This window comes from Eubalaena glacialis, chromosome 6 (assembly GCF_028564815.1).
Source record: "Eubalaena glacialis isolate mEubGla1 chromosome 6, mEubGla1.1.hap2.+ XY, whole genome shotgun sequence".
NCBI lineage: Eukaryota > Metazoa > Chordata > Mammalia > Artiodactyla > Balaenidae > Eubalaena > Eubalaena glacialis.
Genome location: NC_083721.1, coordinates 133,795,387 through 133,818,353, shown reverse-complemented (window position 1 = coordinate 133,818,353; position 22,967 = coordinate 133,795,387). Strand labels below are relative to the sequence as shown.

General features: G+C 57.0%; 1 protein-coding gene across 3 annotated transcripts; it reads right to left on the bottom strand.

Annotated features, from left to right (window-relative positions):
* Window positions 1-348: 348 nt before the first annotated feature.
* Window positions 349-17,959, bottom strand: AMOTL2 (angiomotin like 2). Of its 3 annotated transcripts, none has more exons than XM_061194649.1 (10): window positions 17,760-17,959; window positions 14,411-15,205; window positions 11,385-11,682; window positions 10,202-10,346; window positions 9,747-9,839; window positions 5,746-6,041; window positions 4,629-4,936; window positions 3,631-3,848; window positions 2,886-3,065; window positions 349-2,147 (listed from the first exon to the last, which is right to left on the bottom strand). In XM_061194649.1, the coding sequence occupies exons 2-10, from the start codon at window positions 15,142-15,144 to the stop codon at window positions 2,089-2,091; spliced, it is 2,331 nt and encodes a 776-aa protein (XP_061050632.1). In that variant the 5' UTR covers window positions 15,145-15,205; window positions 17,760-17,959; the 3' UTR covers window positions 349-2,088. The 3 variants fall into 3 exon arrangements, with proteins under 3 accessions (XP_061050632.1, XP_061050633.1, XP_061050631.1); XM_061194650.1 differs by having other exon boundaries at window positions 2,886-3,062; XM_061194648.1 differs by lacking the exon at window positions 17,760-17,959 and adding an exon at window positions 17,084-17,150.
* Between the last annotated feature and the right edge of the window lie 5,008 nt (window positions 17,960-22,967).

Genomic DNA, 22,967 nt, shown 5'->3' with positions numbered 1-22,967 from the left:
CAGCCTCACAAATTCCCAGGACTTGTGGATCCTAGAAGAAATTACACTGTGTAGCCTCCTAGCCTTGCAGATAAGGAGGGACCTGCCTTGCCCAAAGGTTTCCCACAATCAGAAACCAGCCTTCACTCCTCTTGTATGAGAAATAGCAGTCACCCTGAGCTGGTGGCTTATGGACGTGCTCTGGTCAGTGTTTAAGAACCAAGGCGTACAGGAGCACGGGATGGACGAGTAGGGGTCCAGCTCAGTGCTGAAGGTGGCTGGGGACTATGACATGGGTGGCCCCCCCAAAGTTCCTACCCCCTCTCCTTTCCTTCTCAGTGCAGTCTCTCACCTGTGCAAAGACACCGCTTTTAATTAAATTTTTTTTTTTTTATTAAAATACTGTTATACCCAGTGGAATGCAGCAGCAATCCTGGTACAGGGTGGCATAACAAAACAGCCATGTTTACATTTTAAATATTTACGATAACTTAAACATACAGACACACATCATGGTCTTTGGCAGAAAATGTTCACAGCACAAAAAAATACTTTAAAAGAAATACCAAATATTAATCCAAAATATATTAAGTTGTGTTTTTTCTTCCACAATATTTTTTTGCCTTTTTTTCTCTTTTTTCTTTGTAAACAATGCATATGAACCAAATGCATTTTTCAGCTTTCAAGAGGGGTAGGGGGATTTAAAAAAATATGCAATTGTCCAGCAAATGCAAATGTTTAAAAAGGAAACTTGAGGAACCATGGGAATAAAATAACACATATAAAACCTAAAAACGGTAAAGGAAAAAAAAACCCAAAGATTCAAGGAGAACTAAAAACAGTCAAGACAAACTGCTAAAACCCACCAATCGCTCCTGGGGCTGAGCTGGGGGACTCTTTAAGACCAGAAGTCAAAGTCACGGCCACTGGCAGGCTGCCATTGGATGCTTCACTCCAGTTCTCAAGCGCTGGCCCTGCTTCAGGGCGCTGGGCACGGGTGGCTTGAGGAGCCAGCCTCATAGCGCCATGCTGTGACGGGGGCTCCATTCAGAGGACTATCTGAGTCACGTCTCATGGACTAATTTTCACCAGCACAGCTCCCTCTCCCAATCCCTCCGGGGTGGGTGGACAAAGACCCCGATGAGAACAAGGCCATCTCTCCGGTTTCCTTTGGGAGAACTGGTGCTGGGAACCCCACCACAGCAGACTTGTGTGGTGGCTCACTTCACCTGGCTCAGGGCTCATAACCAAACTGACAGGATGTCCCAAGGACAGGAGCTGTGGAGCCATTTCAAGAGGCTGGTGATGGGGGGCGGGGGGGGGGTGTCCCGTGGGCATTTCAAACAGGGTTCAAGATGGGGAAAAAGACAGCCAATATCCCGTGGATCAACTGGATCACGGGCCACGGACTTGAGAAGGGGAGATAACTGGGCGGAACCGTGACAGCAGGGACGGGAGCACAGAACGAGGGGACAGATCTGAAGCAGCCCGCTTCAGCCTTCTGTTCCACAAGGAAGGGAATTATATACAAACCACACAGCGCACCCCAGTCCTCTGCAAGCGAAGGGGTGAGGCTGTGGCCTCGACGGGCCCCACAAGATGCAAGGCTGGGTGAGCCCAAGGTGGCAGTGAGGAGCTGAGAAGACGAGGCTGGAGGGGCCACACTGAGCCAGGCCTGGCTATGAAACCAGCCCACCTGGTGTCCACGGGCAGCCAGCCTTGGAAACCAGCCCCCAAACCAACATATCCTGTCCCTCTCTGCCCGAGTGTCCACTGGGGGTGCAGAAGGGGCTACTCCCTCCTGAGCTTTCAGTTGCTACCCCGGCAGCAGGCCTTGGGCTGCAAGCAGGTTAAGGTCCAGTCCTCATTCCACATGGGCCCAGGAGGAATGTGGGGCTAAGGAGCAGAGTCTTCTGGGGGCCGGGTGCTCACAGCTCCCCTCTCCTCTGCAGCATCCTTCCTCAGCTCCTGGGAGGAAGATGGTCAATGGGAATGAGTGCTGGGCTGGGGGAGGGTGAAGCAGCCGCTGGAGGGGCTGCTGGAATGGCCACGTGGCAGAGGGCAGAGGAGAGCAGGGAGTGGTTCGGAGCCCCCAAGGCACCACCTCCTTCAGATCAGTATCTCCACCATGTCCGACAAGTCCTGGACTCTGGATGTAGCAACAGAATCTGGAGAGATAAGAACACAGGCACATGCCAACTGCCCTTTTAAATCCTACCACGTTTGAAAGATAGGATCTATCTGCACCAACTTTTCCCAACTCAGCTGCCCAGGTCGCCATAACTTGGCCAACCTAAGCACAAAGCTCTGCTCCCTCTCAGCTCTCTGTCCAGACCATCAGCCTCCAGAGTGGAAGACGCAGTTGTTTATAACTTGGAACTGGTTGGAGGGCTCAGAGGGAGGGTGGAGAGCCCCAAGGGAGGGAGGCTGCCGCATTCTTTTCATGCCTGCGGTTTTCTGAGATGGTGAGGCGCAGGCAAATATGCAAAGGCTAATGTGAAAGGGAGCAAACACAGTAATGGCATCGTCTCAAGTTTCTCCTTCCCGGATTCTTTTTAAACAAAGTCTTCTAACTTGAGTGGAAGGGTACCTCACCAAGCTCCATTATCTTAGATATTTAGACTGGCAATGAAAGAAGACTTCCAAAGAGAAGATAAAGAGCCTCCCAGGTGGATTTGTCTGTAATCAGGGTTTTCAGTTCCCCTATTCATGCATCCAACCAGCTCTCACATGTACTGTGGTGGGCCTCACACCCTGCTCACCCGTCCCTGTGCAGGGCTCCCTGTGGAGTGTGGGCAATGAGTGGGGCTGGGTCTGGGAATAAAGGGTCAGGGGCCCCAATTCACACCCCAACATGCCCTCAGCCCCACAGAGAAGTCGGGGGGTTGGGGGGAAAGGGGACTTACCCAGCAAGGCTGTCCTCTGGCCACTGCTGTACCCCAGAAGGCCGTCAGGCTCCAGGCCCAGGCAGGCGGCGGCGCTGTCTGGGGGGCCGTCAGTCTGGGTGCTCCCATCCCTGCTCCCGTGTTTGGCGTGGGCAGCTAGGGGAGCCTCGGCCACTGGCTCCTCCGCCGGGGCCCTGTCTGCTGGAAAGGCAGGAGGTTCACAGTTACTGCCTTGTCCATAAGATGGAGCCCCCAGGAAGAACACCCCTACTTAACTGTACCTATTCGGGATGCGAATTGCTCTTGATTTGCAAGAACTTCGATTACAACTAAACGCTCCTGTTTCCAAATGGAATAACTATCAGGTTGAATTGGGTTCCAAAAACTTCGAGTAGAGGAGGCTTTCTTAAAGGGCTGTAGATTAAATCTTAAAACCAGTAGGGACTCTCGGATTTCTGTGGCATCTGCTTAGAAGGGAGAGTGGAAGGGCTGGCCCAGAAGGTACATCTGTACAGGGAGCTCTATTTTTACTTAGATGGTAAGTGGCTGGGGCCAGGGTGGTGGAATTTCCAGAGATGGGGGCTACAGCCTGCCTCTTCACACCAGGGGGACAGCTGTGGGCTGCAGGATCACTGGAGCCAGAGTATAAGCCAGCTTCCCTGGGAGAGGGGCTGGGACACCCTGGCTCCTCTGAGCCTCAGTTCTGAGAGGAAAGGCCTGAGAACACCCTAGCCTCTGCCTCTGCCGCTTACCCGCCTCCTCTCACCTGGAGTCAGCCGGGCAGGGGCATCCACCTGCCGCTCGCTGGAGGAGAGCCCTTGCCAGCCCTGGGCCCCTGCTGCTGCAGCCACGAAGATAGATGGCACAGACTTGGCGGGCCTCAGGGAGCCCTGGGTGGCCTTGCCAGGGTCTTTCCTGGAGCGCTGCTGAAGGACCTTGATCACCGCATCCTTCTCCAGGATCTGGGCGTGGAGCACCTTTAACCTGAGGGGCGAGAGGCCATACTTACATCTTCAGACCTACAGATCCAACAGCCCCCATCCTTCCCACCTTGTAGAGGTTGGAGGGAAAGCCTTCCCTACAACCAGGATGGGCTCTCCGGGCCTTGCAGCAGGGGCCAGGAGGGGGCCTTCAGAAATGCCATCACAGCTCTGGAACTAGATGCTCTGAAAACTGCCCGTGCGTGAAGTGCTGGGCCCTTCTCACACCAGCAAAGGCAGGTCATCAAGGGGCAGGTTCTGGGTTCATCCGATGACAGCAATGGTGCAACCCCCATCCTGGAGGACCACCCCCAGGGCTGTTGACCAAATGGGCTCAGTCAACGTGCTTGTGCTTTTGAGCCACGTATAGGTCAAATGGAAATCTTGTGGGGCTTCTGAGATTGTTTTTGGAGAGAAAATACTAGCTACCCCCAGCCCAGGGGCCTCGGCCACATTCCTTCTGGGGGTGGTACATGGTGTGGACTCAGTAGCAAAGTCTTACTCTCTGATTTACATGGGGGAGGGGGAGGGGATAGAGGCCCAGAGCCTTGGATGGCATCCAACAGTGGGGTCTCCTGGGCAGACCAAGGACTTGGTTGGTACTTCTGGGAAAGAATACGTGTATGATGCCAGCTATGCCAAAAGCACGGGGGTCAGCTCAGAAGTAGGAGGGATTGTTAGGCCAGGTGGGGCGAGGGGTGTTTATCATGGATTAAGGACGGGGCAGGGACTTGACATCGCCACCCCCTACCCCTACCCAGGTGCCTGGCCTGTGATGCCCAACCTGCTTTCCATCTCCTGATGCCTGTGGCCGCCGGTGAGCAGGCCCTCGTTGAAGCTGCTGCTGGGCGACGGCTGCGGGGAGTGCCGGATGAGAGTGGTGTCGCGCTGGGCGGCAGCCGTGGCGGCCGCATCCATGGCAAACTGCCTCATGGCACGTTCCTCCAAATACTTCTGCTCCCACTTGGTCATGTCGGCCTCCAGTGCCAGGACCTGCTCCTCCTTCTCCCGTAGCTGCTCCGACAGCCGCAGGGCACTGAGCTCCGGGGACCCACTACTGCTACTGCCACCACCGGGGGTGCCTGCCTGTCTCTGCAGAGAGAGGAGCACCGTGGTCAGGGGCGGCAGCTGGGGCGTGTCGGCCACAGGTCCTCGCCTCCACACGAGGACTCTCACCGAGCCTTGTGCTTGGTCAGCCTCCCCGTACACTCTTCACAGCCCGCTTCCACCCAGAGACAAAGGGGAGGCACGGGTCCCCACAACCCCGTCCCAAATCCTGTGGCCAAGGGTGTGAGAAGATCAGGTCTGCCTTTGCATAGTGACCACATAAATTATCTTCCAAACTGGGAAAGGGGTGCAACTTAATGACACTGGGACAACCAGTGTAAACTAGGACAGAACTGGGCAATCCAGGAGGTCTGGTCACCCTATCTCAGGGTCTGGTCACCCTTCCTTCTGTGGGAAGGGTAAGGTTGGGAGTGGAGACAGAACCCTATCTGGTCTGTAAACACAAGAGCTATTCACACAGCCCAAAGTGAGGATAAAGACTCAGGATCTGGGCGACTATCTTCCCCCATGATCCTGAGGAGGCACACAAGAGGTGGCTAGTCTCCTCCATCAATGCTCCTGAGTGACTTTCTCTAGAGACCAAGTGTGCCAACCCGTGCTGCTGCTGAGGACAGAGGCCCAAGTCTTGAGTCCCCGAGGTCGGCCCATGGCCCCGTGGCAAAGCCTCTGCGAAGGCTGGTGGCTGGGAGGGGCCTTCAGCGAGGCTGGCACAGATCACCCTGGCTTTCCAAGGGGGCTCAGCCTGGATCTCAGCAGGGGCTCCCAGGGGCTTCAGAGCTGGCCTCCTCCAACGCTGCTCCAGTTCTGCCGCCTCGCGGGCCTTCCCAGCTCACCTGCTGCGCACGCAGGGCCTTGAGCTCCTGCTCCAGGCGCGTCCGCAGCCGTAGCTCCAGCTGCTCACGCTTCTCGCAGGCAGCCTGCAGCTGCCCCAGGGCCTGCTGCAGCCGCTCCACCTTCTCCACGTAGGCCTGCTTCTTCCGCAGCTCCTCCTCGGCTCGCGCCGCCCGGCCCTGCGCGTTGCTCAGGGCCTGCTCCAGCAGCTCGGCCCGCCGCCGCTGGTCCTCGATGGCCCCGCGCAGCAGTGCCGCCTCCCGCTCCAGCTTCTCCTGCTCCTGCTGCTGCTCGTAGCCTGCAGGGACAGGGGGAGGGGGCCCGGTCAGTGACGGCAGCCACCCAGCCGGCCCCAGTGAGCTCCCCCCACGTACTGGGCTCTGTGCTGACCACTGCACCAGCATGACTGCATCGTGTCCTCTCCACAACCCACGAGTTAGGGACCCGTATTAACCCCATTGCATGGGCCAGGAAACTGAGGCTCAGGTTAGGTCATGAGTCAATGACAGCGCCAGGCCGGGGCCCTTGCAGTAATCACTGGGCTACACAGCTCCTCTGCTGGGACATGGCCTTGCCAGGAGAGAGCCCCAAACACTGCCCACTTGCGCCAGGTGTCACCATTTCCAAAACACATTCACAGTTTCCCTCGAGCCTCACGGTGACACTAGAGACTGGACCGATAGGAACTGTGACGCCCATTTGCAGATGAGAAAACGGAGGCTCAGGTGGACTGTCGCGTGGTCATCATTCAAGTGGAAGAATGAAGGAAAGGGGAAGAGACCACCATGTGCTGCCCCAGGAGCCAGGCACTTACACATCTTATTCCACCGAAGCCTCCAGTAACAGTCCCTTGAGGCAGGATTTGTGACCCCTCAACTTAAAGGGGAGGAAACGTAGGAGGTGAATGGTGCTGCCAGGATGGGGACCCAAGTCAGCCTGCCTCTGAAGGACCAGGCTGCTTGGCTGTGGTGCGAGGCCCTCACACCTAGAGGGCTCCCGAAGTGGGCTCCAGGGCTCATTCTGTGGACCCAGGCACCCCTACCCGCAGAGTGTGTGGGCTGCCTGCCTTGCTGGAGGGCAGAGGGGGACAGGCTCTGGGGCCTGTCTGATGGACTCAAAGGCCCTCTCTAGGGCAGCACTATCACAGCACGGTGGAATTCTCTGTTGTGATGGACTCTTGTCCTACACCGGGCCAACCAATGCAGCAGCCACTAGGCACGTGGGGCTACTGAGCACTGGAAATGTGGCCAGTGCGAGGGAGGAGCCAAATTTTTCATTTTATTTAATTTTAATTAATTTAAATCTTTGGGCCATCTTTAATCTTTGTACCTATCATATAGGACAGTACAGGCTCTGGAATAGAAGAGTGAAGGCTTGGGACCTGGCAGGCAGAAGGGAGGATTCATTTACTTAGGGCCCTGGGGCAGAGAGGGAGGACACAGGCGACTGACCCAGGTCAGCTCTGGTTCACTCTGGATTTCTGAAGGCTGGGTCCAGGCTGGCCTCATTCTTTGGGGTGGAGGGAAAAGATGGCAGAGCTCAGTAACACTGAAATTGAGCCTTTCATCCCAAGCTGGTCTGACACCTGAGTGGAGTGGAGGGGGCAGGCAGGAGTGCTAACTGTGACTTTGGACCTGGAGACAGTGACCCCATCCTGGGAGGCTTCACAGAGCCCAAAAGCTTACAGAGTTGGCAGGAGGCCTGCATCTCATCCCAGTCTTATGATGGCCCCATGTTACAGCCTCAGAATCTGAGGCTCAGTGGGAAGAACCTGCCCAAGGGGGACAGGGCTGGGAGAACCAGGCCTCAGGACTCAAGGCCAGCTCCCCAGGGAGGACAGGGCCTGACCTGAGCTGGAGGTCTGTATGGCTTGCCTAGTAGGAAAAGCAGATGGCATTGGTGACAGTGGCCACACTTCCCTACTAGTGTTGACTGACTCCAGAAAAAAGGTGAGACCAACCAGAGGCATTTTCCCTGAGAATTCTGGTTTCCCCATGGCTATTGGGAGCAAGGAAGGGCTGCTTGGCTTCCCTCAGCCCTTGGGGAGGATCCCCAGGACCCAGCCTTTGGCTTCCAGAAGCTTTCTGCCACCTCCCACACCTCTAAGGCCCTGGCAGGGGCTGGGAAGCCTGATCCCTTGGCCATCCCCAGCCACCAGGATAAAACCCTGGGCCTGTCTGGCGGGCAGAGGGCAGGGGGCAGGGGCGCTCCCAGGCCGGGGTGGCCGCGAATCCGGGAGACAGGGCGAGGGGCCAAGGGCGAGCGAGCAGTGGAGGGAGCAGGAGGCCTTTCCCCCTGGGAAAGCGAGGCCCCACCGGCACGTCCCAGTCCCTTTGTCCCAGTGTCCTCCCTCCTCCCGCAGTGCGGGCGGGCGGGGCGCGGCAGGGAGCGGCGGCGGCGGCGGCGGCGGGGCGGGGCGCAGCGGAACAGCCCGGGCTCAGGAATGCCTGGCATCCAGGTCACCCGCCGCTGCCAGATTAATGGCTCCAGCCCGGAGCCAAGAACAGCCTGGCGCTCGCTCCCCGGGGAGCGGAAACGCCTCCAGGCCGGCCTCCCCCCCTCGCCCCTCCCCTGCCCGCTCCCAGAAACCCGCCGGTAACTTCCTTTCTTTGGCAGAGCCCGGCCCCCAAAGTCGGCCCTCTACTACAGGGCGCCCCATTCTGCCCCCTTCCAGAAACCCGCCCTCTCCGGACTCCCAACGGGACCCCCGGGGCCGTCCCCTCCCCCCTCTCCCTCACCTCCACCACCTCCCTCCCTGAGACCCTAAGTCATCGCCTCCCGCCAGTACAGCCCCGCCTGCCCCCTGCCCACCCCCAACCCCCAGCCCTTCAGTGCTGGGCTCCGGGCCGAGCCCTCCTTGAGGAGGGAGGTGCTGCCAGCACAGCTCAGCCCTCAAGCTGCCCCTCCACTTCTGGACACGCCCTAAGTATCCAGCTTCAGCACAGTAGGCTTTCTGATGGGTTCCTCCTTCCTCGAAGCTACCCTCGCCCAGACACCAGCCGCCCCCACTCCACTCCTTTGCAAACACCCTAACACCACTATAGCACATAGTAAGAGCATACAGGAGGAGTTTAATAAATAACTGCCTCTCTGTCTCTTCTGACTGCTGCAGCTTCTTCCTACTGCTGAGCTCGGGGCTCCCTTTGTCCTCCCCCTTCCCCCAAACTCCCTGCTCGCACCTCCACTTGAGCTATCCTGCTGCTTCTTCACCTGTCGCCTGCTCCCCACCCTGCTACCCCACAGAGCCCCTCTCTCAGGCTGCCGGGGACCTCTCCTCATCTCGCCTCCGGGGCCAGGCCACCCTTGTTCCCTGGCATCCAGGGTGGGAAGACCCTGCTCCTTCCCTCAAGCTCACCGCCTCTCTTGACCTCCCTGCCCTGGCACCTTCCTGACCTGTTCCTGCTCTGCTCCACACCGGTCAGGGGCTCAGCACAGCTGTGCTAGTGAACAAATGAGTGACTGAATGGATGGGTCAACAATGAACTCATCTGTTCTTCAAGAAGCCTCTGACCACCCTCTTTAGGTGATCCTCCTGAGCCCCTTCTTTGGGCTGCCCTGTTGGTTACGCTCCATTTTTGGCTGGTGCCTCCACCTGTTACGGCCCAGCCTCACCATGCTCCCCAGCTTCCCGCATTCCCACTGGGCACCCCTGGGAGACTCAGACTCTTCCTTCTCTCTCATCCCACCTGTCTCCAAGGCTCTCTGGCCTCCCCCATGCTTCTGAAGGACACCGAACCGATGGTCAGCACCACAGCTCAGCAAACCACAGCTCCCCAGCTATCCCTCTGGATCCACTGATTTCTGCAATACACAGAGAACCAGATCTTGTTCCTCTTCAGAAACTACCCCTCCCCCAGGTCTAGTCCACTGCTGGGTGCATAGGAGGCATTCAGTAAACCCAAGCTCCAAGCACTGCTTTGATAGAGGGGGCCGATCCTCCCTGTCCAGAGGGGCTGTCCTGGCCACCCCTCTGGCCATGCTCCTGAGTGGGACCCCTACTCACTTTGAGCCAGCAACTTGGCCACCATGTCCTGACTGCCTGCCTGCGCTTCCTGCGTCTTGCTTGCCAGGCGTCGGTTTGCAGATTCCAATCTCTCTGTTTCAAAGAAAAGAGGTTTTAAGGAAAAATGTTTGAATACAGGTGAAGCTGCCTGCTGGGGTGTCCCCTCGGTCCTATCTGTCGGGCTGCATTCTCCAAGTTGGGGGTGGGCTCATAGGGAAGCCCCAGGTCATCCTGGGCCACATGGGTGGGAGCTCCATGAGGGGCCCTAAGGTCTAGAACACAGAGACAAGCATCTCTCTATCAAGGTGGCCCCCAAGGAGTCTCAGCCTAGTCCCCTTTGAGTTGATTTATACTATTATCGCAGAGGACAGAGATTCTGAATTATTCCCTAGAACAGAGGGATCAAGCCGTCCGCAGGCACTCCCCACCCCTCCACCTGGGTGAGCTGTCCTCACCTCTCAGATCCCGGTTGAAGTCCTGCAGCCGCCTCATCTCACTGTCCATCTTGTTCCGCATAGTCTTCTCCAGGGCCTCCCGCTTGGAAGAGGCCCTCGTCAGGCTCTCGTGGGCCTCAGAGAGCCGCTGGATTTCGCTCTCCAGCTGCAAGAGGCAGACAGCAGAGCTGAAGGAAGGGGAGAGCTCCCAGGGAGGGAGTGGCATCAAGGTCCCCTCCACAGACCCCGGCTGATCTGCTATTCTCCATCAGAAAGGGTGAGAGAGGAGAGGATCAAAAGCCACTGCAAAAAAATCCACCTAGTTCTGGTGGGACGGGCTGCCGCCTGTAGCCTCTAGAGGTGGACCAGACTGCTGGAACAGGCAAGCTAGGGTCCCTTCAACTGTCCCAAGGTCCTGAGCAAACCCAAGGCCAGGTTCTCTGGAAGTGGCTGCCTGCAGCGTGACTAAGCGCAGCTTTCTGGGGCCCACTGTCCAGAAAGAAGCATCTTCCTTTTGTCTGGCTTCTACTGAGAAATCTGAGCACAATGGGCCAGGAGTGGGCACTCAGACGCCAACCATGGTCTGGAGGGTGCACTTATCTTGGACACCACGGGACGGCCTCGGGAGGCCTGAGGCCACCTGCTAAGGCCGAGCGCACAGCTGGTAACCCTTCACTAAGAAGGGAGCGCCAGACCCCAGCCTGAGCCGCCTCTGCTTGGAGGATTTGCTTCTCCAGCCATCGCCATCCACCCCAGAGGGCCAGCCTGGCCCTGGCTGCCCCTCCCACTTGGCGGCTGGCAGGTTCCGCACGTGCTCCTCGCTGGCCTGTGATTCCAATGAGTCGCTCGTTTTTTCCAAGAGGAGGGGCTTCCTCTGTGGCCAGGGCTGGCCTGGAACAGACTTGCTGTTGTGTGGGGGATACAAAGGGCTCTCTGTGGGAGGTGTCCACGGGAGGGGGTGTGTGCAGGGGAAGGGCGCGAGTGTGAGGGAGCCGTGAATGGGCTCTTTCTAATCACCACTGGGCAGCAACTGCTCAAGCTCCAGGCCTGCTGTGCCGGCGGCTCCCCAGCTGTCTGGAGTCAGCCAGGGAGGGTGCACGAGGGATGGGGGTGGGGGCTGAGGGATGGCTGAGAAGCCCAGCCAGGCCAGCCCCGTCGGGGTCGCTTCTTCCCCCTGCCCCTCCGAGGCCCCAGCAGGGCCTACCTTCTCAATGCGGCCGGCCTTCTCCGCCGAGCTCTCCAGCTCCCTCTTCAGCCTCTCGTTGTCCCTCTGCAGCCTGGCATTCTCCCTCAGCACAGTCTCCATCTGGGCCAGGTGGGCACTGCCCGAGGAGGCCTGGGTGCTTGCTGGGGCCTCCACCCCAGGTAGGCTGAGGGGGCCTAGCGGGCCCTGGCTGAGGGGAGCCGGGGATGGGGGCGGGGGGTGCTCCTGGGGCTGCTGCAGGTACTGGTACTGCTGCCGCTGTTGGAGGAACACGGGGGGCACCTGGGCCTGCAGGATCCTGGGGAACAGAAGAGTAGGTGCTCAGAGACCGAGGAGCCACCCCGAGTTGCCCCAGCCCTCTTGGGCAGACAGCCTCCCCACAGCGTGAGGCAGCGACTGGTGGGGAAGGCCTTTCCACATGGCGTCCCCAAGACCTTCAAGGGCCAGGGGAGCAGGGCTGGAGGGGATTAACGTGAGCATGCTTATTTCATGCCCAGCCTCACTGTGGCCGAGGCCTTGGGGATCAGCCTGAGCAGTCCTAGCAACCCGAGCTTAAATAAGAGATCTTGAAAAATGCACTCTTGACCCTTCTCATCAATAGAAGGCTCTTTTTGAGTCTGGAGGTCACATCCATCATGACTGAACACACAAACTTGCAGGCCCCTGGGCCACTTGGTGTCTGTTCCGGCCCCTGGTGTCAGGCCCTGCGCTCACACTCACTTCTTCTCCCTCCTATTTTGGGTCCCGTCACCCCTTGAAGAAACATTTTTAGAAGACTGCGGCTAAGGTTAGAGCGGCGAGACAGATGTCAGGGGTAGAGTCCGGGCTCCAGAGTCTGACAAAATAGGCATTCAAACTCCGGCTCCAGTGTTTAAGCCCATGGTGCAGCAGCACTCTGCTCAGTCATGAGGATGAGGTTCTCAGCCTCAAGGGGGTTTGTGAGGGCCACATGTGCCTGGCAGAATGCTGGGCCTGCAGTGGGCGTTCCCACAATGACGGCCCATCCTCCGTCTCTCCTAGTGGAGACCGCGCTTACTCTCTGCTCAAAGAGTAAATGTGACCCAAACACTGGATTTTCTGGGCCGTAGTGGTTGCCTCAGGACTATGACAATAGCCTGAGTTTAGGGACAATGTTCTACTGGTGTAACGTCAGCCTCAGGGCCCCATGTCAAGGGAAGGAGCAAAGAGCAAGAGGCCTGGGGGGTCACAGAGCTTTTCTGGGGCTTTGTGGCTCTAAGTGTAAAAGAGCCGATGGCCTCAGTTTCACCAGGAACTTTCCCAAGTCCCGGAAGCCCCACATGAGTCTATCACCTCAGCACCCATGCCTGCCCTTCCCCTCATCCCTCCCCTTCATCCTTCCCCCTCCAGACTCCGGCTCCCCTGCCCTTCTTATGACCCTAGGCTATAAGAACAGTCCCTGCCCCCAGTTCCCAGAAAGCAAGCCTCATCGGATCAGCCAAAGCAGAGGCTGGCAGATGTATTTCTCTTACTGCCCAAGGTAGAGCTTCCAGTGAGAGCTGAGAGTCCCCACTGGAATGTGCAAACTCTCCCTGTGCTGCTAAATGTGGCATCTTGGGGGTGCTTCTTGAACTTGCTCCCCCTGCCCTGGGCCAGGCAGACACAAATGGCATTCTTTGGGGATGACTTGGCTCCGAGAAAGAATAGAGCCTCCTTTCCTTCACACTTGCTCTCCCTTCCCCTTGTCCACCCCTCCCCCTCCCTCTTTTTTTGTTCTCCTGCAAACAGTCTACTTCCTTTCCACGATATTATCTTTTCCTGACAGGGCTCAATAAGGCTGGTCCAAGAGAAGAAACTGCGACTCAGCTTCCGAAACTCTCCCAGGACGGAGCCCTGAGAAAGGAGATAAGGTAGGGGGGCTTGGGAGGTGGAGGGTGGCGAAAACCCACAGCCTCCATCCTCTGGTGCCTTCATTCCAAGCCATCACGTCACTCATTTCTCGAGAGTTAAGAAAGGCATCTTTCCCGGGAAAGGGCACACACTGGGAAAGTGGGTGACTAAATGAGGACTCAGCAGGCATGAAGAGAACCAGACTTGGACCTTGGGCCATCAGAGGAAGAGGGAGTCTGCAAACCTTCAGGCTCCTCTGGTGGGGCTTCCTGGACCCCTGTGCTGGGGAGATGCAGGGTGTGTGAAAAGGGCGTGTGTCAGCTTCTCAGGAGAAGGTGTGGGGCCAAGCGAGAGCCTCATTTCTAGGAACCCTATTTCTGCAAATTATCTGGGCTTCCTGCCCCTCCCGGGCATCCCTGCTTCCATTCTAGCCCCTAGAATCCATTCTCTACATGCAACAGAGGAACCTTTTTAAAAAGGTGAGCCAAATCGCATCCTCTAAAAGCTTCCCTTCACACTGAGAATCAAACACTAAGCCCCCCCAGCAGCCTCTCCGGAGCCTCCACAGAAAGGGGCTCACCTGGACCAAGAATCCTCTCCCACTCCAGGCTCCAGCCACATGGACCACACAGAAAAACATGAAAGGAAATGAATGGTAGGGACAGGGCAGCTCCCGCTCGGGTGTAGGAGCGGGGAGAGGTCCCTAAGGAGGCCATCTGGTCCTTTCTTCCTGCCTACAGTTAGGAATGCCTCCCAGTAATCACAGAAAGCAAACATGTCCACTTGTTCTTAGAAACCTCCAGAGAAGGAGGTCCCACCTTCTTCCCACTTAACTTGGAAACAGTTTGGCAATGATTCCCAACCCCTGTCTTAGCAAGTTCTTTCTGAAACCCAACCTTTAACCCCCTGCTGTAATTCATAGCCTCTGAGAACCCTAGTTACTCAACTGCTACAGCCAATTAGACAATGGTGTCCACCTCCAAATTAAAGCAAGGGATGCCGCTAAGTTCTCATGTGACCCTGGCTAAATCCCTCTTTCCTTCCAGCATTAGCTCCCATCTTGGGAGGGAGAGGGTATCATCGGCCTTCCTCTGGAGCTCGCCAGGCTTCTGGAGGCTCTTCACCCTGGGAGAACTATGCTGGAAGCCAAGAGCTTGAAGACCGAGGTGGGCAGTTACCTTACTTCCGCATGCTGGAAGTGCGGGCTGCCACGGGTGCGGTACCGCGGGTCGGTGACAGCGGAGGTGGTCTCATGAGCTAGCACGATGTGTGGGTACTGAGGTGGAGGTCCGCGGGGCTCCGGGCCCTCGGCAGGGGCGCCCCTGGGCGGGGGTCCCTGCTGGTTGCGGGCCAGCTGGGGGAAGCTGTGGGAGGCGCTCATGTGGCTGGGGGTACGGGCCCCGTTCCTCTCCAGGGACAGCTGCAGGAGCCGCTCGCTCAGGGAGCGCACGTGCCCGTGCCTCAGCTCACGCAGGGCCTCATCCTGCCTCCGACTGCCACCCGGGGCCCCGCGGGGATCCCGGTCCCCCATATGTGGCCGGGGCCCCGCCTGCTGGGCCGCATAGTACTGCGAGTGGGCTTTGGCCTCCTCATAGGTGGGCAGCTCCTCGCCCTTGCCGGGCTGTGGGCACAGCCGGTAGAGGCTGTTCTCTGCCAGGTGGGTCTCGGTGCCCTGGTGCTCCTGGCCCTGGGGCTCCTGCCTTGTGGCCTGCTGCAGCACCTGACTGTCCTCGGGGGCCACGATCTCCAGGGGGGCCTGGGGGCTCCCTGTGCCCCCAGCCCCAGCCCCACCCCGTAGGGCCTGCTGCTGGATGGCCAGCAGCGTGCGGGTCTCGGTCAGGTTGCCATAGCGCAGCTGCTCCTGGATGAGGCGGTGCAGGACCGTACCCGAGGAGTCTTCCAGTGTCCTCATGCTTCCTGGGCTTGCACACAACCGCCTGGACAAAGGCCAGCGGCACCTGGCGCCAGAGCACCTGGGAGGAGAGAAAGAAGACCACTCAGTGGGAGCACATGGGAAAGGGGGGGACTTTCCATTACTGTCTGGTCAAAGGCATAATGGTAAAGAGCAAGGCTATGGAAGGGCGCACAAGCCTGGGTTCAACTGCCAATGCTGCCACCTACTGATTAAGGCAAGTCACTTAACTTCTGAGCCTCAGTTTCTCCATCGGAAATATGGAAAGAATAATGCTAGCCTCACGGAGTTGAGAATTAAAACAGGCAATGGCTGTTGAGCTCCTGGTGCACCGTAAATCCCTGGCAAAGGACTGCCATTATAATCATATTCATGGAGACTTACTGTGCCTAGAGAAAAACACCAGTAACCTAGACACCAGGAACCTTGGCTTCCTGCAGTCAGCTTCCCATCAAAGAGCCTGATGAGAGACTCTAGGGCAGGCCTAATTCAGCTCTAACCACTGAGCATTCCAGTCCAGGGGTGGACAGGGCCCCAGTTTATTGGCAGGTGATAAAGAATGAGTCCAGCCTGGTAGAAGCCCTAGGCAAACAGCCCCCAGGACCCTCTAGGATGAAGCATGCCTGAGCGCCGGCCTTGGCACAGCTAACTCACCACCCTTTACTCTGCTGAGCCCTCCCTGTCATGGGATGACCTTGGCAGTCACTCTGCAAGGTGAACAGGAAGAAGGAAAAAATGCATCTGGATTGGTGAATAAGGGATGAAAGAAGAGAGACTATAATAGGACAATGGTTTTGTGAGATGAGGCAGAAAGGTGCCACCCATCAAGGTTTGTGGGCCAGTCACATAGTCTGTGTGCTGACAGTAAGTGCACACGTGCTCCAGGAGAAAAGAAAGGGTGGCACGATGTCTTCGATTTTATGATTACCACCCCCAGCTACACACACACTTGCTCCGGCCCTCTAGGCACGCAGGGGATTATGGGCCCTCAGCATCTTGACATCGGTAACACCACTTGAGCTGACTGAAGAAGTAAGGGAGCGAACGGGGAGGCTCTTGGCCGCAGGGACCTGGGGCTGGGGGCTCTGAGCCTGAACTGCAGGGAGATAATATCTCCTGCGGAAGGTGTTCCCTTCTGAGCCTGGGCTCCCAGTGGCTCATGGCCTGGCAGGCTGCCCACCTCACCTAGCTTCCTTTCCACAGCCTCCTCTACCACAGACCTCCAAACTGGGATTCAGGGAAGACCAAACAAAACCCACACCTCTGGAGGTCCTGTGTGCACGGGAGGAGGACAGTGGGAAGAACGCAGCCCCTCCTCTGCCCCAAAACTAGCCCCAGTGCCCTGCTCCAGTTAGGGCTTGGCCGACTGGCAGAGCAGCCATTCCACTCCCTCCTCCCAGCTGCCCAGAACCGGGGAGAGGGAGATGCGTCTGGAGGGTACTCAGTATTCATCCTTCCTGGCACCCCCTCATTCCCCCCGCCCCAAACACACAAGGAGGGGAGATGCAAGACTCTACAGCTACCCCAGGCAAAACAAACCGGAATCAATTCTCCCTAGCGTTTCATCCACGGGGCTCTCCTAAGTTAATCACTGTCTGGGCTGACTGCAGCCGAGGAGGACTGGAGAATGCAGCTTTCCGGACAGATTCCAGGCCCTCTCCCCACCAACAGTGTGCCTGGGTGCAGGGAACACCTCCCGCACCTCTCATCCCGCGTTTGTCCCGGTCAAGCCCCTCGGATGCACATCCTTTCAGCTGAGCCGTTACTAAAATCTGCGCCCGCGACCCGGGTCGTGCACCCCTGCTGCACTAGCGCGCCCGGGTCTCTGAAACACCCTCTTCTAAGCAAGCACGCAACTCCGGCCTTTGCCTGGGCTCACGCTCGCCTAAGGAACCAAAGCGAGGGTCTCTAAGTCAGACCGCACCCCATCTCGCCCTACCCGGACTCCTGGCTGACTACGAGCACCCGGTGGCCGCCGCTGCGCCGGGAGCGGGGTGGACGACTGTAGCCCGTGGTCCGGAGAGGTCTTTAAGCGTCGTGGAGCCGCCTCCCTCCCTCCCTCCCGAGCCCTCTTTGTTTTCCAAATGCTCCAGCGCTGACGTCAGCGGGCTGGACGGCAAACTGCATTCTTTCTAAGTGAGAGCCAGACCGTGGCTCAAGAGAGGATTTTCCAAGGAAGACAAAGAGGAATTCTTGGACTAGTTGGGGGGCAAAGACACCTGTAACCCCTACCTAACCAAATCAGTACCCAGGGCGCTGCAAATTCAGCTCCAAGCGGCGCCTTCCGCCCAGATCCGCATCCCCTGGCATCTCCTCTTCCCGACCCGCGACCCCAAACACCCACTACGCTCTCCCCAGAGGCTGCCCCCTCCTCCAGCCCCAGCGGACCCGCGCGCCTTCGAGAGACTCCAGGCGACCCGCGAGACACCCCCGGGCGGAGCGGCCCTTGCCCTGCTTCGTGGCTGCCGGGAAAGGCGCGCTGTGCCTTGGAGGCCGCTGGGTCCGCTCCGCTCCCGCTCCCGGAAAAGGCCGGGCTGCGGCGGGGCTCGGGTTTCGGCTGGAGCGAGTCTCTGCGGCCCCGCGCGCTCCCCAAAGCGCCGAGCAGCCTTCCTTACCGCAGCGGCCCGCGGGTGCTCGGCGCGGTCCGACCCGACGACCCGGCCCGGCTCGGCTCAGCGCGGCGGCGGAGGTGTGCTCTCGGCCGTGGCGCCGACGCTCTGGCCGCTTGGGCCCCAGCACGCAGCCCCAGGGTCGGCCAGCGCCGGAGGCGGCAGCTATGCCAGGAATGTGAGAGTTTCAGGTTCCCCCTCGGGATCAAAGCGAACCACAAATAACCTCGCAGCGCGCCGCCCTCCTCCGCCCTCCTCCGCCCTCCGCCTCCTCCCGCCCCCTCTTCCCCGCCCCCGCCTTCCTCCGGGGAGGCGGCGCTGAGGACCCGAAGGCCCCGGCCTCCTGGACTCGCGGCGACCCTCCCCGGCCCGCACCCCCTGCTCTGCCTTCGGAGCTGCTGGGGACAGAGTCCAACTTGGCCCCTTACCGCCTCCAACCACGTCCCTGCCTTCCTCTCTCCTCCAGCTCCATCGGCCGGACGACACAGAGGGCTATACATCGCATGCCCCCGAGGGACTCTGGGTGTTGCTTCGGGACGTGGTTGGGGGTGAGGGGGCTTGGGGTGTGTGTGTGTGTGTGTGTGTTGTGTACAGGGAGGGAGGACTGCAAAGATGTCCCTATCTGCCCGGCTTGAACCTTGCCCCCGGGGAAGAGATGACTCTTGCTTGCAGCACTAAGCCTCTCTGGTTGTCGCTGGCGGCAACTTTCGAACTGCACTTTTCTTGTTTACAAACACCTTCACCAGCTCTTTTCGGATCTGTCTCTACAGGAAGTGTGAATCTGGGTTGAAAAACCTGGTTAATTTGATCCACTTAACTAGCTGAATCACCCGCCGCCAGGCGCTTTGTCCAGTTCTTCCCAAAGACGGCAGTGAGGAGCAGCCCTTTACGGAAAGCGCACGGTGTGCTTCCGCCTGGTCGTCCCATCCAGCCCTTCCAGTTATCCTCCCAGGGATTTCTGTTATCACCCGTGTTTTATAAATGAGGAAACCAAGGCTCAGAGAGGTTAATTAGCTTGCCCAGGGTCACACAGAGAGGAAGTGATGAAGCCAGGTAACCAGCGGGCTGCAGGTTCTCATTCCCAGAACTTTTCCACAGCCACCAGAATCCGGGTTCCCTAGGTGGACAGGGAAGACCCTGGGGGCCCTCCTCTCTTCATCTGCCCTCTCTGTGTTCTGGTTTCTTTTTTTTTTAAAAAAATGGGAAGTTACACACACACACACACATACACACACAATCCACAGTTTGTTTTTAGGGAGACTTCCAAATGCTGCTATATCTTTTTTTTTTTTTAATTTATTTATTATTTATTTTATTTTTGGCTGTGTTGGGTCTTCGTTTCTGTGCGAGGGCTTTCTCTAGTTGCGGCAAGTGGGGGCCACTCTTCATCGCGGGGCGCGGGCCTCTCACTGTCGCGGCCTCTCTTGTTGCGGAGCACAGGCTCCAGACGCGCAGGCTCAGTAGTTGTTGCTCACGGGCCCAGTTGCTCCGCGGCATGTGGGATCTTCCCAGACCAGGGCTCGAACCCGTGTGCCCTGCATTGGCAGGCAGATTCTCAACCACTGCGCCACCAGGGAAACCCCTGTTCTGGTTTCTTCATTTCCCTCCACAACCCTGCCAGCCAGGAGCCCTCCCTTGTGTCCACTTCTACTGCTCCTCCTCTGGATGGAATTCTGTCCTCTGCCCCTGGCACCCGTCCTCCCCAGCCTTTGCACTAGGCTGGTCCATCTGTGCCGGTGGAAACCCCCCTTTCTGAAAGCCTGCTCTGACAGATCCTCCTGGGCCCTCACCACGCTGGGCCTCTCAACACCTCCATGTGTGAGGCCCAGGCCCCTGTCCAGCCTGAGAATGAGGGCTGACTTCCATCCCTGACTGGGTCCTCTCCAACTCCCCTCACGGTGGAGTTTGCAATTGCGAGATTCACTGGAAGGGACAGGGACAAGAAAATTTGGTAAGTTCAAAGAGCTGTTTACTAGCCAGGGACATTGTTAATTTTTAATAAAACCCTCCCCAGAAATGTGTGTATGTGTGTGTGATTTACTTGGAAGCCAAATATTGTGTTTCAAACACAGGAGTACCTCGTTTCAGTGTGCTATGCTTTACTGCACTTCACAGATACTGCATTTTTCACAGATTGAAGGTTTGTGGTAACCTTTCATTGAGCAAGTCTATCAATCAGCACCATTTTTCCAGCCGCATTTGCGCACTTTCTGTCTCTGTGTCACATTTTGGTAATTCTAGCAATATTTAAATTTTTTTTCATTTTTATTATATTTGTTATGGAAATGTGTGATTTTTGATGTTACTATTGCACAAAGATTATGACTTGCTGAAAGCTCAGATGATGAGCAATAGAGTATTTTTTAATTAAGGTACGTACATTGTTATTTTAGACGTAATGCTATTGCACACTTAATAGACTGCAGTATACTGGAAACATAATTTTTATATGCACTGGGAAACCAAAAAATTTGTGTGACTTGCTTTATTGCAATATTCACTTTATTGTGGTGGTCTGGAATTGAACCTGCAATATCTTCAAGGTATTCCTGAAGTGATCAGCTAAGACAAATGAGAAAATAAGTCATTTGTGCCAAGTTAGGGGATACTTGGTCATCCAAGGACCACCTCACCAAGAGGAGCTATGGCCAAGATGCCGCTGTCCCAACTAGATACAATAGGTAGGAATTTTAGAAATAAAAAGAAACCGAGAAGAGGTACCCAGGTGGCCTCTTACCCTGTGGACAGCATTCTTCTTGGAAACACTTGGTGGAAGTATGAGAGTGGGTGTGGGCATGTGCACTCCGGTTGCAAAATCAGGGAAAAGGTCGCATGGTACAGTTCTGTGTTTCAGGGGCATTTGTGGCGACACTGGACAAAATGCTGGTCAAACATCCTTGAGATAGTTGCAGAAAGGGGCCGGCTCAAGATGGCTGGAGTCAGGAGGTACATCTTGGATTGGGCAGGCCTGCTGCAGCCCTAAAAGGGACCCCCTGACTGTGTACCTCTGTGTTCCCGAGACAGAAGAGGGAGAGAGATCCTGAAACCTGGATGGGAAATTTACACACATTGTTCTTCTTTTTCCCTTCTCTCTGCAAGGATGGAGGGCAGGGCCTCCCAGGCAGGGCAGGGCAGGGCAGGGCCAGGGGCCTCAGTGGAACCTGCCTGGCTCTGCAGGGCGGTTGGGTAAGAGGGTCATCACAGCTCAGACGTGCCGGAGGCAGGTGTGCACAGGTGGGCTCTGGGCTGGCCAGCCGGCTAACACACACACACACAGCAGGGGAAGAGAGGCTCACCTAGTAAGCCAGTGCTTTCTACTTCCCAGCTTTGTCCGTCTCTGTCCACACTGCCTCCCTCTCCCTTAGCCCCCTCTCCCTGCAGGTAATGATTCTTCCCAGGTGAGAGTGTGGCTGGCTGGACCTGGAATCCTGCCCAGGAAAGATGCAGTGGTGACCCAGTTCTCAGAGTAAGACAGGCTTGATGCCTTTGTTCAGGAGAGTGCAGCTCCCAGGGGTGTGGCTGCCTCATAGGCATGTACGTGGCTTAGCAAGGGATCCAGGCACTCACACCCTCATCCCTGCTTAGCCTGGGCCTGGGCTCCGGCCTGGGTCTGTGCCTGTGACATGGCCTCTCAGTCTGACCCTGCCACTGTTCCCCACTGCACCCAACAGGAAAAATAAAGGCGAGTTCTAAGCTAGACTCTAGCAGCCCGGGTCCCCCATGGAGCTGGGAAGGGAATGGTCCCCTTACTTCCCAAGTGGTTGATTGGCGAAGGAAGGGCTCCAGGGCCCAGGGGGCAGCATCAAAGGAAGACTCTGCTAGTTGTGAAATCCTCCCTTCCAGCCTCCCCTGGACACTTCCTTTGACAGGTTATGGGACACAGGATGCCCACCAGAATCTGGAGCAGGGAGCAAATTCACAGGAAGATCCTGGACGTTGGGATGGAAGTTCCCATCTCCACTTCCAAGAGTCAAGCTGGGGGCCTTCTTCTCTTTGTCCTTTTGCAAGTCCCCGTGACCCACTTTCTGCCCCCTTCTCGGTCCTCCCCCACTCCAGGTTTCCCCCTAAGTCTCTCCTTCCACCACCACCCCTCCTTCTATTCCAGGCATCAGGCCCGAATCTCCATCAGGCACTGGCTGCTTCACAGGGTCTATGTCTTTTGGGGGATTAATTCCTCCAAAGTTGGAGCATTTTGGAAATTAGGCCCCACAATGGTTTAGGTAAGAGGATGTTATCCTAAAAAATGAAGGAGCCCTAACTTTCCAAACTGCACACACCCCTCAAGCCCCTGGCCTCCATCCATGCCCCTTGGCTTCTGATGCTTCTGCAGGCCCAAGGCTGGGATGATTCCTGTGTGAAGTCCCCCTGGGGCAGGATCTCTGAACACTGCTCCCATTTCCCCTCCCTGCTCTGGGGTCTATAACTGCCCAGAATTTCCACTGGCCCAGCCCTGCAGACAGGTGTGTCCGGTGGATATTGTGAATAAACGGGTAAACTGCAGGAGTCCACTTTTCAACTTATTCTTATCTGAGCAGCCCTCAGGCTGGGGAAGGTGATGGGGATGGAGATCTCAGAACTGGCATATTTGAGGCAGTAAAGGAGGGAAGATCGTTTTGATATATCAACGTAACCCCAGACACCGGTCTTTTCTGCAAAGCTACTTTGTACTGAGTGGGTACCGATTTGGTGGATGCTCACTGCTGCTTGGAAAGAGCCTCTGCTCTTGGCCAGAGGCTGCAGGGAATGTGAGGAGGCCCCAGGATTTGCAGGGTTCCTTGTAGAAAAGAGCCTGGGGCAGGTTTCTGTGTCTGCTTGGGCAGGGCCAGTGTGATGGAAGAGTGCCCCCTAGTGAGACTCATCCCTGGCTGCTGGGGACAGCTCTGCCCAGGGCTCCCAAGGTGGACCTGGGGTCCCAGAGCCGGCCAGCAGGGATGTTCGGGACAAGGTTTCATTCCAGGGACACGTATTTCCCAGGTCCCTGCAAGAATGGACTAATGGCTCCAGTTGTGTTTCAGAGCTTTCCTCCCATTTCAACCTCTCCTGGGCTTTCCCTTGTTCTTTAAGGAGATACCATCTTTAATACAAACAATCTTATATCATTGACATTGAGAAAATACCTTTCATTTACTCACCCATTCACCCTTCCGTGCATCTCTTCTGTCTTCTATTTCATGTATTCATTCAACAAATATTTCCTGAGCATCTGCTCTAAGC

What these genes read in the sequence shown, in the direction of transcription:
- AMOTL2 (XM_061194649.1), bottom strand. Translation starts at nt 15,144, where the DNA reads ATGAGGACACTGGAAGACTCCTCGGGTACGGTCCTGCACCGCCTCATC. An exon ending in AGGCCCTGCGTGCGCAGCAG is followed by an intron (nt 4,937 to 5,745) that starts GTGAGCTGGGAA and finishes CTCTCTCTGCAG; the next exon opens with AGACAGGCAGGCACCCCCGG. An exon ending in CCAGAGGACAGCCTTGCTGG is followed by an intron (nt 2,148 to 2,885) that starts GTAAGTCCCCTT and finishes TTATCTCTCCAG; the next exon opens with ATTCTGTTGCTACATCCAGA.